Here is a 13,583-nt window from a genome sequence, read left to right as displayed (position 1 = left end):
TGGCAATTCCTCCTGCAAGTCTCGTTCATTTCATAGGTGAGCCATGCAGATGCATTCCCAAAACAGATGTGCCCCGCGCCGCAGTGCCTCCGCCGGGTGTTTGTTAGCAGGCAGGTTGCGATCTCTACGGCTGCTTTCCCCACAGGTAGGCTTCCATTCAGCTACACTCCACATAGACGTGTTTCAAAGCAGATGTGTCCCATCGGCGTTCTTACACATCCGCGCAGATGTCTTCTTTACACGTTAGCTCTCATGCAGGTGTGTCCCACATAGGTGTTTTTTCCTTAGAGGCTCCCCATCCCCGTCTGCCCAGGAGAAGAGTGCTTCATACACCGATGTCTCCATGCCTTGTGTGTTTCCACACCTGGACAATTCTACAGGTGTGCCGGCAGTGCAGGTGAGAGACCGCTTTTACACCTGCGCGCTTACACTTCTTTTTACGCCTTCCGATTGTAGGATTGGGTTCCCGTTACAGGTGCGTCCGTGGCGCGGCCCCGCCCCCGCTAGGCCCCGCCCTCTCATCTAGGCTCAGGTGCAGAAGCCGGAAGTGCGCTCCCCTCCCAGGTGAGTGACTAAACTTTCCGGGTCACGTGAGCGGGCGGAGCTGGAACAGTGCGACCCAGCCACTGACCGACGTACCGAGGGTTCGAGCGAAGGACCGGCATCCAGACCCGGAACAAGGTCGAAGGCGCCCGGACCAGGTAGGGAGGCAGGTCTTGCGGCTGGGTCTGCCGCCCCCTCCCCCCTCCCCTCCCCTTCCCCTTACCCTAGCCCAGGAACGCACCGCCCCGAGTTAATCTTTAATCTCTGACCTCTGGCGGCGGGGCGGGGCGGGACTCGCGGGTGGCCGGCACGGGTCGCTCTTTCCAGGGGCCTGTGCCTGGATCCGGCTCCCTCCCCCACGCCCTGGCCTTTCTCCTTCAGCTCCCAGGTGCGGGGTCGAAGGTACCCCCGTCCGGAGATGCGGTAGGAGAGGCGCCCGCGACAAGCCCCTTCCCTGTGCCACCAGCCTGTCACCCGGCCCATGGCGAGCCCGAGCCTGGGGCCGCTCCTGGCGCTCGGCCTGCCAGTGCTGCTGGCCCGCTGGGGCCGGGTCGGGGGGCAAGGTAGGTACCGGTCCGTGGTGCTGGGGGTCTGGGCTCTGAAGAGCTGTGTCCATGGAACACTGAGAGGTCAAGAACCCAGAGCGGGCATGTGATGCCTTGGGAGCAGGAGTCGATAGAGTCAGAGCTGGAGGGTTAGAATTTCTGTGTCCTTCCTTGGACGGTTGGAGTTGGTCTAGGAGAATTCCTGAGTTGGGTGGAATTGTGAGCTGCCGGGAGAGGAGGCCTGCGGGCCGGAGTCTCAGTAAGGTTGAGGACTTTGGGGAAATGCGAATCAGGAGGAAGCCTGCCTGGGGCTTTAGACCCAGGTTGAGCAGACTGGCCTAAGGTGTGGACCCTGCCTTTCTGCCCTCTATTCTAGTTTCGGGTGCCTGGGGGGAGGTGTGTGAGTCAGACACTCCGGGGAAGTACAGGATCCGCCCAGCTCCTTAAGGCCTGAGGGAGGGCCGGGGAGGTGGGTTGTGGGGGGGAAGGGTTGGGTTTCCGGACACTATCCATTATAATAGCCCCCAACTCAGTGCAAACTGCAAACTGCTGTTGGTTGATTACAGTGGGGCCATCCCCTTCATGGAGGGTACCCACAGAATGAAAGACTCAGAAGGGCAGAGTTCTAGTGAGGGGAAATGCCCAGGGATGATGAAGATGTTTCCAGATGGGAAGGAATAGATGGGTGTTCATTCATCTTCTCTGGGGCTTCCCAGATGGCTCAGCGGGTAAAGAATCCACCTGCCATGAAGGAGCTGTGGGTTCGATCCCTGGGCCAGGAAGGTCCCATGGAGGAGGAAATGGCAACCCACTCTAGTATTCTTGCCTGAAAAATCTGGTGGACAGAGGAACAGCTTAGCAACTGAGCAACTTAGCATTGTCTTCTCTACCACTCCCCAGCAGTTTCTATGACGCCGAACACTTCCACAAGTGTGAACACCACCACTCCGCCTTCTGGCCCCAGCCCTGGCTCCAATGGAGCCCTGGTGAGTTGAGTTGGGAGGGTGGTATACAGGGGAGGAGGGCAGAAGGGATTTTATTGAGGAGTCCCTCAGGTAGCAGATGGGAGGGCCTAGACTTTCAGGGGTGACTGGTTGGGTTTGGTGGGGGGAGGCATTGGAGAACCCTGTGGGAGAGACCAGAAGGCCAATTTGGCAAATGAGGAGACCGAGAATGCCTGGAAGGGAGTGAGCAAGAATACCCTGTCTGGCAAGGTCAGGAGCCCCCTGTGCCTCTCAGGCAGGGAGAGAGGGGAGCTAGAAGCTTGGGTGTGGCAGGCACTTGGAAGGAGGACCCCAGACACAGCAGGTGGAAGAGGCTGGGAGCCCAGGTATGATAGATGGGGATCAGGAACCCTGGGGGAAGGAACCCAGTCACCCAAGGCGGCAGGTGTTGGGGGAGGGGATTACCATCCCCAGAGGCTTCTTGCGGTCAGGGGGTGGACAGGATGTCCAGGTTCAGGGGTAACTCACACCCGTCGCCCCTCCCCCGCAGTCACAGGAGGCCACCACTGCCATCATCGTGGTTTTCTCCCTCCTGGCTGCCCTGCTCCTGGCTGTGGGTCTGGTCCTGCTGGTGCGGAAGCTACGGGAGAAGAGGCAAACAGAGGGCACCTACCGGCCCAGCAGTGAGGAGCAGGTGGGTGCCCGAGCTCCACCGCCCCCCAACCTCAAGCTGCCGCCCGAGGAGCGGCTCATCTGAAGGCTGGGGCTGGCCGCAGCCACCACCACTGCTCAGGACTGCCCGGCGCTCACTCTCTCACAGCCACCGAGACACCGGCCTCTGATGGTTCCGGAGGACTTGGGGGGCCACGGGGCACCTGCTGGGCGGGCCCTGCGCAGCATGCCGCCTCTGCTTGACTCTGCCTGCAGTCGGGGTGCCAGGGCTGGGGACCCACCTCCTCGCTTGCTGCACCATCGGTTATCTGTCCCGCTGCCGCACAGGCCCGACACTCCCCCCCTCTCCTTTCCTTTCAGTTCTCCCACGCAGCTGAGGCCCGGGCTCCCCAGGACTCCAAGGAGACGGTGCGGGGCTGCCTGCCCATCTAGGTCCCCTTCCTCTACCCATCACCCTTCCTGGTTGTGTGATGTTGGGGGAAGGCAGAGCCCTCCCTGGGCAATCAAACCCACCCAGTGCTTAACAATAGAAGGGAAGAAGGTGCTTCTAAGACTGTGTCCTTGATGGCAGGGGACACTGAGGCTGCTCACTTTACACATATATCTATATAGTGGGTGGTGAGATATTATAAGACCTTCCTGTGGGCTGGTAGGAGTAGGAATTAGCCTAGATGAAGGAGACTCCTACAGGGCACATAGGCTGTTGGGAGAGGAATTCTAAGTTCTCAAGGTTCCTAGGGGCTGGGAGGGCTTCCTGGAAGGGAGGGGCTTTTAGCTGCACCTAAGAACCAGCCTGAGGTTGCCTCAGGAGGGGAGGTGGTGAGTGGTGTGGGTTTCTGAGCAAAAGAGGGCTCCCAGATAAACTCCTCAGGAAAACCCAGCTTTGGGCTCTTGAGGCTTTATTAACAAGGGGCCAGAGTCTCTCCCAGACCTTTGGTCCTTAACCTTCAAAACACTTTTTAAGCTCAGCGACTCTGGGTCCACTCCTGGCCTGGGGTTCCTGCCAGTTGCTTGCAGGTGCAGCTGGTGACCTGGGGGCTTCTGGCTCCTCGAGGGGCTGGAGGTGAACTGTGAGCAGGCCCTCTGAAGGTGGGGCTCTGGGGTTCTCTGGAGAACCCAGATCCGAGACAGAATCAAGGGCTTGGGATGTCCAGGTAACACCCAAGTTGGGCTCAGGTTGGGGGCTTTCTGGAGGGCTGGGCTGGCTGGGTGCTGCCAAGAGCTGGGAGCAGGGGTCCTCCTGGGCTGTGGATTCTTCAGTTGCTTCATGGGGAGGGGAGAAGCAGAGAGGCTGGGGCTCTGTGGGAGAGGATCCAGGGTCCTCTTTGCTGCTGGGGTCTGCAGAAACTGTCAAAGACTGGGATGGAGACTCGATTTCTGGGCTGGCCTCTGAGGGCAGTTGGCAAGTGGGGTGCTTCCCGGAGCTTGTGGCATCTGAAGGCTGGGGGTTGTGCAGAGGCAGCAGGGACAGGGACTGGGACTCTGGCAGTTTGTCGTCGTCTGCTTGCCAACTTGATCTTCCCGGTATGTCAGGCTGGGTGGGGACGGGAGATGGGCAGGTTGCTGGCTTTTGGATGAAGCAGGTGCTGGCAGGTTGGATGGACAAATGAGGAAGGACTTGGGGGCCAGGGAGTGGGGGCCTCACCAGGCTGAGGCAGCTGTCCAAGTCTTCTCTGTGGCAGCAGTCTAAACTCTGGCTGGGCCGCAGGCTACCGGTCCGCATGGTTCTCGTGCTCAGGCTGTCCAATATCTCACTTAGCAGATCCAGTTCTTCTCCAGACCCCAGGAAGCTGCCGTCTAGCGCTTCCTCTGCCCACGGGTCCTGAGCATCCTCTGGGCTCAGGGAGGGTGTCCTGGGTGAGGATGGGCAGCCTCAGGTTTCTGCCCCAGACCAGCTGCCCTGAAGTGTCTGGAGTCCAGGGACCCACTTTCCCATCAGTCCTGGCCCCCACTTCCAACACTATCCAGCCCCCCACCCCCTGCCTTGGAGTCTTACCTCTCTTCCAGGGACTCAGAAGGTTTCTCTTCCAGCCTGAGTCTCCTGCTAGGACCACTCCTAGGGCGAAGGGGCCGGTTCTGCAAAGGACATATTTGGGGGCTGGGGGTGGGGCCTCAGGAGCTACAGAATCGGGGGGGCTCTGTAAATGGGAGGTGGTGTGGGCATCCCATTTGGGGGTAGTTGAGATGTCTGGTTGGAGGCAGGGAATGGGGAGAAGGACTTGGTGATAATTCCAGGAGTGTGCATTGGCACTAGGTGTGAGGGGGCTTACCTGTCCAAAGTGCTGGGTGATAGGCAGGCGCTGCTGCAGGCGATCTGAGCGGCTGGTGAGAGAAGGGGCCCTCAAGGAGCCCCCTCTCTGCAGGCCAGAGTCCCCTTCCTAGGAAGAGAGTGGGTAAGCCAGGAATGCTTCCCCCCACTGCCCCCTGGCGTTGGCCACTGACTTTACCTTGTACATGAGAAGACTCTGCACACCCTTCAAGCCACTCTTCGCCTATGGAGGAGCCAAAAGAGTGATTTGACACGGGCATTTGAGAACCGGGCCCTCCACCTCCGAGGACAGATTCGTCTTGCCATCTGCTCATGGGTGTCTCAAAATACATTCAGAATCCCCCTGTACCAGCTAAGGAGTCAATATAGACATGGCTCTTTGACTAATACAAAAGGAATATTCCCCGAGGAGATAACCCCCAAATGAAACAGGGAGTGGCAAAGCTGGAACGCCATAAAAAATCAGTGTGTTCAAAAGCCGAGCAAAGAATAAAAATTCAACAGACGGTTCTGAACTGCGGGAGCTGGTCCCAGGAAACTTTTGGATTTGGGAGAAAAACAAAACACTAAGCATGGAAGCAGGAATGTTAGTGTCTCAGAAGGAATACCCCAAGATGTTTGCCAAAGAATCCTGGTGATCATTTTTAAATAGGAAAGACGTGATCTGACAAATGTGAAAGAACACAGTCAATGGAAAATAAAAGTAGGAAACATTGCAAGTGGTTTAACTGTTGGTTCAGTTCTGATAAATTGTCCTCTAAACGGGAGGTTAAAACATCCTCTGGCTTGGTCACCCTGGTAACTGGTCTGTCCACCCCAGCCTCACCGAGCGGTACATGTTCTTGACAGCTGGTTGGGTCTTGGCCTTGACGGAGTGCAGAAGGGCACCACCCCCTTTCTGTGGAGAGAAAGCCAAGGAAGAGAGGCATAGGCATGTGGGGTTATCCCAGATCCCCCTGCCCACCTGGGCTGTGTGTTGCTGGAAAAACTCTTCTCCCTCTCTGAATCTTCTTTTTTATTAAATAAATTAAAAAACTGAGTTATAATTTACACACCATACAAGTCACTTGCCTTAGTTGCACAACTCAATGATTTTTGGTAGGTTTACAGTGGTTGCATAACTATCACCATAGGCATAGAGGTTTTTTGTTTGTTGTGTGCTTTTTGTGTGTGGGGGGGATGTGGGATTTTAGTTCTCTGACCAGGGATCAAACTCCCCTGCCCTCTGCATTGGAAGCGCAGAGTCCTAACTGTTGGACCGCCAGGAAAGTCCCTCTCCCTGAGTCTTGATTTTTTTCACCTCTTTCTATAAATGGGTATACTGAGGATGGCTATGGGTTTAATCTTGCGATAAACACTAAAAGTGGTGGTACTACCTTCAGGTTGTCTGCCCAAAGCTGGTAGGAGCGGAGTGTCCCTGCAGAGAAGAGAGCAGAGAGCATAGCATTTTCAGGGTGGGTGGGCTTAAGCGGGGGCACTGGTGGGGTGGGGGCTCTGAGGCCAGGTGCAGAGCTTACCTGAGGAGGCCCCACTACAAGTGATCTCCTGCTCGAAGAGGTCTGAGAAGCCTTCACCTGTGTTCAGCTTCTCTAGTCGGCCTTCGATGAACTGGGGGTGTGGGAGAAACAGGAAATCAGGGTGCCCAAAACATTAGAATGCGAATTCTAGGGATCTACTCCCATCAAGACATAGAAGACATCCTTGGCCCCACCCTTCCCCAACATGAGGCCCCAGGAGTCTGGAGCCCACCTCAACAAGCCAGAGGTCCGCCCCTCCCCACCCCAAGTCAGGATCTGTCTTCAGGGACCAGACTGTTGCTCACAGGGTCGGAGAAGTAAGACTGCCACTCCACACATGCCTGCCACCTCTCAGTGACCCTGGGAAGAGGTCGACTCCACCTCCAGGGACCCTAGAAGCCAGTTCGCCCTGAAGGACACTGAAGTTCATCCAACTTTCTCCCAAGAACCCAAAAGTCCGGTTCCCCCTCCCCCTCCTCCCATCCCTAGGGTCCAAGAGGCAAGTCTGCCTCCCTTCTCCGCAAAGGGAGTCTGATACGAACTTCCATCCTCCATCCAGGAGGCCCCCACGTTAGGACTCCATAATTTGGTTCCAGCCCAATCTCCTCAGGGACCTAGAAGTAAAGCTTATCCCTAGGAACTCAGGTCAGGGGCTTCCATTTTTAGAGATCGAAGAATTCATGCCTCTTCCACCCGGGAGACCCTGCAGTAGGGGGTCCGGCGGGGCCAACTCTTGCCCCGCCTACTGAAGCCAGGCGTCCATCCCTCTAGCCCCAGCTCCGCCCTCTGGGATGCGCGCATCAGCGCCCCTAGCCCCGCCCCTCCGGCCTCAGCCCCGCCCCCAAGGCTCGGGCCCACCTGTTTGAATAGCTGCAGGTGGACAGCCCGCCGGTGGAAGGCCTGCAGCGGCGCCCCGGGTTTCTGGGCCAAGAAGGCTTCTTCACTGAAGGTGACAGGCTGGCCCTGGAAAAAGGACTCGAATTCTAAGCTCCTCGCGGCTCTCCTGGATCCCTTATTCTGCCTCCCTTATTCTACCGTTCCTCTGCGCGGCGAACACTGATGGAGTGCCTCTGTGTGCTTGAACTCCAGCAGGACTTCATGGGCAGCAGGGAGGACCTGGGCTTTTACCCGGAGGGAGGTGGCAGATGGGACCTGACTCATGCTCCCAAGTGACTTCTGGAGGTTGCGAGGAGGTCAGACTACGGAGCGCGAGGGTGAGAACCCGGAGAGGGGACTTATAGAGACTCGATGAGAGCGCTGATCCAGGCAACGAACAAGGGGGCCAGACTGGAGTGGAGACGGAGGAGGACGAGAAATGCACAGTTTCCGGCTGAGCGCAAGGGCAGAGCTGACTGGAACATCAGATTCTCAAATGATCGAACTCCCCGACAACCTCTTTATAGAACAGTTGTGAGAAACTGGGGGTAGGGGTGGGAGGGTGTCAGGGTTGAAAGTCAGCAGATCAAAGCCCTGGCTTCAACACCCACCTGCTGTGGGTTTTCGCCAAGCCTTGGTTTTTTCATATGTAACTGGGGCCATAATAGTATCCCTCTCATTGTATTGTTATGAGCATTGAGATAATAAGAGCAACTGTAAAACTTAGTGTTTATCTACTGAGACGTGCCAAGCACTGTCCGAGCATTTCAGACACTTAGGACCTTTTTGGGTGGGTACAATTGGGGTCCCGTTTTACAGATGAGCAAACAGAAGCGCTAGAGAAGGAAATGGCAACCCACTCCAGTATTCTTGCCTGGAGAAACCCATGGACAGGGGAGCCTGGAGGGCTATAGTCCATGGGGTCGCAGAGTCGGACACGACTGAAGCAACTTAGCACGCAAACGGAAGTTCAAAGTAAGCACTCCGTAAAAACTGGGTATTATTATTCTGAATCCTGCAGGCACCCACGGGGCTTCTTCCTTCTCGTTCCTGCTACTCACCGGGCTGCAGACTAGGGCATCGCGGTACCCTCCGAAGAGCAGGGACTGGGCTTTGAGGAAGAGACGGGACACCCCTTCCCCAGGGGCCAGGGCGACCTTCCTTAGCCGCAGCCTCAGTAGAGACACCTAGGGGACGAGGGGGCAGCGCTGAGCAGGCAGGTGCAGAGCCTCGCCAGCCGGATGTGGCAGGAGGCTGGGGAGAGGGTGACACTGACCACGTCCGAGGGCAGGGCCTCCACGTCGTCGAAAGGTGTCTCCAAAGTATTGGAGTCCAAGTTCATCATCACGACGTCCTCCAGGGCTTTCTCCCGCACTCTCTGCATTGGGGAGTCGGAGGGGGTGGCCGCTCAGGGCCCGAGGATCTCGGGAGGGGAAGGGTACACACTCCGCACCCCCCTCCCCGGTGCCATCCTAGGCCCACTCCCTCTTACCTCAGCGAGACTGGCATGCACTCCGATGAGGTAGGGCATAGGCGCACTGCGGACGACCGAGGGAGCCCGGTCACGCAGGCGCCGCCCCCGGGTCCCCAGGACCCCAGGCTTCTTCCCCAAGCCCTGCCCCCTCCCCAGGCCCCGCCCCTCACCAGCAGTAGTCCAGTAAATGCGGCGGCAGCGTGGGAATCAGCACGTGCTCCCAGTGCATGGGATACAGGAGAGCGCAGGACGCGTGGACACAGGAGGTCAGCTGGGGACGGGTGGAGGGGACCCCTTGGAGTCAGAGCCTGGACTCCCAGCTTCAAGGATTCCTCGCTGGGACGGTGGCTCCCCCGACTTCCTTCCTCGCGTCCTCAGTCTCCTGTCTCCCTCCACCCCCTTCCTCAGCGAATACTGGGTTAGAAGTGAAAACTCAAACGCTTTCACGTGAAGGCCAATAATTCTGCAAACTACAGTGCTGGGGGCAGGTGGTGCCAGGACTCGGCACGTGTTAGTCTCTTTCTCTCTAGGGGGCGAAGCTAATATTCAACTCTCCGGATCACTCTCCTTTAGGGGTAGGACAGCCACCCAGCCCACCAACCCCATCCTGAAAAAAGCAGAATTGAGCCGGACCTGGTCCCGCCTCTAGGGGTGGAGCAACGGTTAGCGTCACTGACCCCACCCCTAAAGACGTGGAGCTAGAATTCAGTCCCTCCCTGGTCCCGCCCCTAGGGGTGGGGCCAGCTTGCAGCCTCCAAATCCACCGTCCTTCCTCGCTAGGGGCGGAGCTAGAATTTAGGCCGCCTGCGCTCACCCTTCGTGGGGCGGAGCCAGTCTTGTTCCGGCCCGTAGTGGGTGGAGCCTGGACTCAGCGCACCAAAGCCAGACTATACAGCATCCCACTCGGATTTCCCCCAACAAGGTGGAACCAGGGTTCAACGCAACCATGACCTTCAAAGGCGCAGAGCCAGGACTTTGTCCTCGGGTCTCGCCTAATGGGGTTAGAGCTAGGAATCCGCCCCAGTTGTCCCACCCCTAGAGGCCAAGCGAGGCCTCTGTCCCTCCCTGGCCCGGCGACCCCCGCCTCACTGTGCTCAGTTTGCTAGATGTGAGCAGGACCCTTCGCTCTGCCAGGAGGGCGGCGAACAGTCCCACGATGTTCTCGTCGGTCACCGCCACCACCAGCTCCGTTAGGTTCCTCTGAAGAAAACAGACAGATGCTGGACACGAGGGACCACAGGATCTCACAGCCCCCTCCTGGTTTCTGGACCTCTACCCTCCCCGAGAACTCCCTCCCGGGGTCTCTACTCACATTCTCAGGAATGGATGGCAGGCGGCCGGAGTCGGGGGCCACGAAGCAGGACAGCTAGCGAGGGATTGGGGGAACAGGGGGAGGGGGAGGACCGATCAGTCAGTGTATTTTCCTCACGTGGATCCCAACCTTCCAGGGTTCCCCATCTCTGCTCACCGACATGTTCTTCCCAGGGACAGGGGGCTGCAGGCCTTGTGCACTGGCAATCCTCACTCCACTGCCCTGGGGGAGAGGTGTAGAGTGTACTCCTCAGGGCCTGGGTACAGCCTATCCCGCCACTGGAGGTCCGCCGTTGCCCAGGGGTGAGGAGTACTCACCAGCTCTAGACCTATTGAGGCCTGGGTCCCAGGAAGGGGCTGCTGCAGCAGATTCAGAAGAAGTTCATCCACCTCTGAGACCTGGGTGGGGGTGGGATGTCTGAGCCAGGACGTGGGTTGGGGACTCTGAGGGTCTTGACTCAGGCTGGGTGGTCTGGGAGGAGTTAAGGGGCCCTGACCTGGGTGAGGCTGAGGGCTTGGGTGGGGGGGGGGGGCTGGGACTTCTGCAGAAATGACAGGGAGGGTTGGTCTCACTTGGTTTTGGGCCAGGAGGTCCCCCACTGTGTTCAGCAGCTTGTAGAACACCTCAAACCAAGGCAGGTGGCTGTGGAGAGTGGACACAGTTTCCATGTAGTGCCCCTGGGCAGAGGCCCCAACCCCCACCCCCAGACCCCCATCTCCCACACCTGAGGATACAGAGACAGCTGAGAGCACCAGCCCGCAGGCGGCAGAAACCAAACCTGCGAGTGCCGGTCAGATCCGTGAGCGCGAAGGTGAAATGCTGTACAGCGGTGCTGGGGGGCTCCCTGGGGGCAGGAAAGGCTCTCAGAGACCTGGGCATCCCACCCCTGTGAACCCCGCTCCCCTCCATGCCCCTGACAGTGCTCCTTATACTGTGTCCATCAGTCAGGGGCCCTGGGCGTATAGGTCCCTAGTTGACAGGGTCCCTGGTTCTCTGAGTCCCTGGGTCCCTCTATCCCTGGTTCTCTGAGTCCCTGGATCCCTCAAGTCCCTTGTTCTCTGAGTCCGTGGATCCCAAAGCCCCTGAATCTCCAAGCCTCTGGGTCCCTGAGCCCCTGGGCCCCTCAGTCCCTGGATCCCCCCAGTACCTGGATCCCTGAGGCCCTGGGTCCCTGAGTCCCTGGATCCCTGAGCCCCTGGGCCCCTCAGTCCCTGGATCCCCTCAGTACCTGGATCCCTGAGGCCCTGGGTCCCTGAGTCCCTGGATCCCTGAGCCCCAGGGTCCCTGAGTCCCTGGATCTCTGAGCCCTTGAGGCCCTGGGTCCTTGAGGCCCTGGATCCCTGAGGCCCTGGATTCCTGGACCCCTGGATTCCTGGGTCCCTGAATCCCTGGGTAAATGAGTCCCTTGGTGTATAGGTCTCTATTTGTCAGAGTCCCTGGATGTCTGAGTCCCTAGGCCCCTGAATTTCAGATCCCTGGGCATATGAGCTCTGGTGTCTGAGTCTCTGGGTGTTTGGATCCCTGGGTCCTCGGAGGTCTGCTACCTTCCATACCTTTCCACATCAAAAGGGAAGCAGAATTTAGGCACCATCTGCATAGATTCCTGGGGATGAAGAGAAGCACACACTGCTTGGCCACTCGGGTTGGGGCCCACTGCAGAGCTCCCGGTGGTGGTCCGGGTCTGAGACACTGGGTCCCCTCCCCCCGGGGAACAGGCCCTGGCCCCGGGGGAAGAAAGGAGCCAGCCTGCATACCTGGTCCTGGAAGTCTGGGGGGAACTGCCGCAGGATGGGGGGATCTGCAGGGAAAATGAGCTACTAAGTGCAGGGCCCCAGGCCCACCCTCCATCTCCCCTCCTCCAGCGACGGCCCCTGACTCACCTTCTTGCAGGGTGGCAGGGTAGGCTGCTTCGAAGAACCAATCAAACAGGGCAGGGGGACCCCCTCTGTGGGACAGAAAAGGGTTTAGTGGGTCCAGGGACTTGCTTCTGTGTGTGCCCGCACATGTGTGTGATTGTGTGTGTGTGTGTGTGTATGTATGTGTGTGCAATTCTATACTGTGTCTGCCTGAAAAGATCGGACTCTCCAGGTAAGACTGTGTGCATGTGTGACTGAGCCAGTGTGAAGGCGAATAACATCCTCCTTTTCTTGCACAGCCAGTCGGGTCACTGGGTATACGGGCGAGGCCCTGCCCCAAGACTTCATGGGGGCCTGGGGACTGACCCCAGGTTTCCTATCAAAGGAAAGAGGGCAGTGTGCCCTGCCCTGATCCTCCTGAGCAGCCTGCCATCTCTGTCTTCCTCCCCTGACCCTCTCCCTCCACCCACCGTGCAGAGGCTTCAGGGACTGAGCTCAGAGAGAGAGAGACAGAGAAAGAGGTTGGGGAGGAAGTGCAGACACACGGTCCCAGACATGGGGACCTCCTCATGCTGAGCTTCATCCTCACACTGACATAAATCCCACACAATCAATCATACACACACAGACACGCAGAGTCCCCCTTCCCCCACTGCTGACCCCGGAAGCTAGACTCCCCATCACTGAGATGTATCAAAAGGCACATGCTCAGAGGAACAAACTTAATCATACAGAGGGAGAGGGAGAGAGAGACCTGAGTGGCCTGAATGTGCCTGAGAACAGAGTCCAAACTGTAGGCCAGCTGAGTCCTGCTCTGATTCCATCTACCTGCCCCTGTGGCCCACGGTCCCTCCCGGGCCTGCCCCAGCCCTCAGCCCCAACCCAGGCCTGGTCTGGGAATCTTGGTCCAGAGGATGGGAGAGGGGGCAGCTCTTACTCGGCTGTGGATCCCATGGTCCCTGGAGGGCTGGCCCAGCAGGACCCTTTCCCCAGGGGTCCTGGGTGCCTGTGCTTTCTCGGGGCTGGGCCCTGAGCCGTCTCAGCTTCCTGTGTGGCTGAGAGAGGAAGTTTAATGGGTGACGTCCCCAGAGGAAGGCTCCTGCCCCCACCCACTGTGAGAGACCCAGGCGTCCTGCCTTCTAGCCTTCCGCAGGATGGGTGGGCAAGTGGTCTGTAGGCTCAGAGGCCAGAACCCCCCACCCCCCAGGTCTGCCAGGCTGGGCCATGTGTGGTCCCCACCATCACACCCAAACCTTCCCTTCTCTGTAGCAGCCCAGGACTCACAGCTTGCCTAAAATGCTTCCTCTTCCTTCAGCTCTTTTCACTTTGGTCCATCTGCACTGGCCATTCCTTATGGTACCGCCAGAGGGAGCCAGGATGGAGAGTGGACACGGGGGGCGCCAGGAAGGTGGATGGACAGCAGACAGAACTCAGGCACCAACAGGCAACACACACATGGCCAGGAAGTGACCTCCACAAACAGGCCAGAACAGTCACAGACCGCAGACAGACACAGAGAGATACCCAATTATAAAGGCAGCACACAAGGTGACGAGTACAGAGGGACAACACACA

The 13,583-nt window shown here is 58.3% G+C and overlaps 2 protein-coding genes across 3 annotated transcripts; one reads left to right on the top strand and one right to left on the bottom strand.

Annotated features, from left to right (window-relative positions):
• Window positions 1–564: 564 nt before the first annotated feature.
• CRB3 (crumbs cell polarity complex component 3) lies at window positions 565–3,629 on the top strand. Of its 2 annotated transcripts, none has more exons than XM_065917921.1 (5): window positions 565–701; window positions 925–1,106; window positions 1,992–2,074; window positions 2,583–2,726; window positions 3,065–3,629. In XM_065917921.1, the coding sequence occupies exons 2-5, from the start codon at window positions 1,025–1,027 to the stop codon at window positions 3,134–3,136; spliced, it is 381 nt and encodes a 126-aa protein (XP_065773993.1). In that variant the 5' UTR covers window positions 565–701; window positions 925–1,024; the 3' UTR covers window positions 3,137–3,629. The 2 variants fall into 2 exon arrangements, with proteins under 2 accessions (XP_065773993.1, XP_065773992.1); XM_065917920.1 differs by having other exon boundaries at window positions 1,989–2,074; window positions 3,065–3,625.
• Window positions 3,630–3,635: 6 nt separating this feature from the next.
• On the bottom strand, window positions 3,636–13,057 carry DENND1C (DENN domain containing 1C). Its single transcript, XM_065917922.1, has 23 exons — window positions 12,946–13,057; window positions 12,033–12,097; window positions 11,907–11,950; window positions 11,706–11,755; window positions 10,877–10,996; window positions 10,725–10,794; window positions 10,470–10,550; window positions 10,309–10,374; window positions 10,153–10,206; window positions 9,930–10,040; window positions 9,011–9,111; window positions 8,859–8,904; window positions 8,643–8,744; window positions 8,428–8,553; window positions 7,349–7,453; window positions 6,491–6,581; window positions 6,350–6,390; window positions 5,800–5,871; window positions 5,152–5,196; window positions 4,975–5,082; window positions 4,701–4,780; window positions 4,350–4,557; window positions 3,636–4,238 (listed from the first exon to the last, which is right to left on the bottom strand). The coding sequence occupies exons 1-23, from the start codon at window positions 12,960–12,962 to the stop codon at window positions 3,645–3,647; spliced, it is 2,397 nt and encodes a 798-aa protein (XP_065773994.1). The 5' UTR covers window positions 12,963–13,057; the 3' UTR covers window positions 3,636–3,644.
• Between the last annotated feature and the right edge of the window lie 526 nt (window positions 13,058–13,583).

This window comes from Muntiacus reevesi, chromosome 1 (genome assembly GCF_963930625.1).
Source record: "Muntiacus reevesi chromosome 1, mMunRee1.1, whole genome shotgun sequence".
In the NCBI taxonomy this organism is placed as follows: domain Eukaryota; kingdom Metazoa; phylum Chordata; class Mammalia; order Artiodactyla; family Cervidae; genus Muntiacus; species Muntiacus reevesi.
Note: the sequence above shows the minus strand (reverse complement) of the source record. Positions and strands in the feature narration are given on the sequence as shown.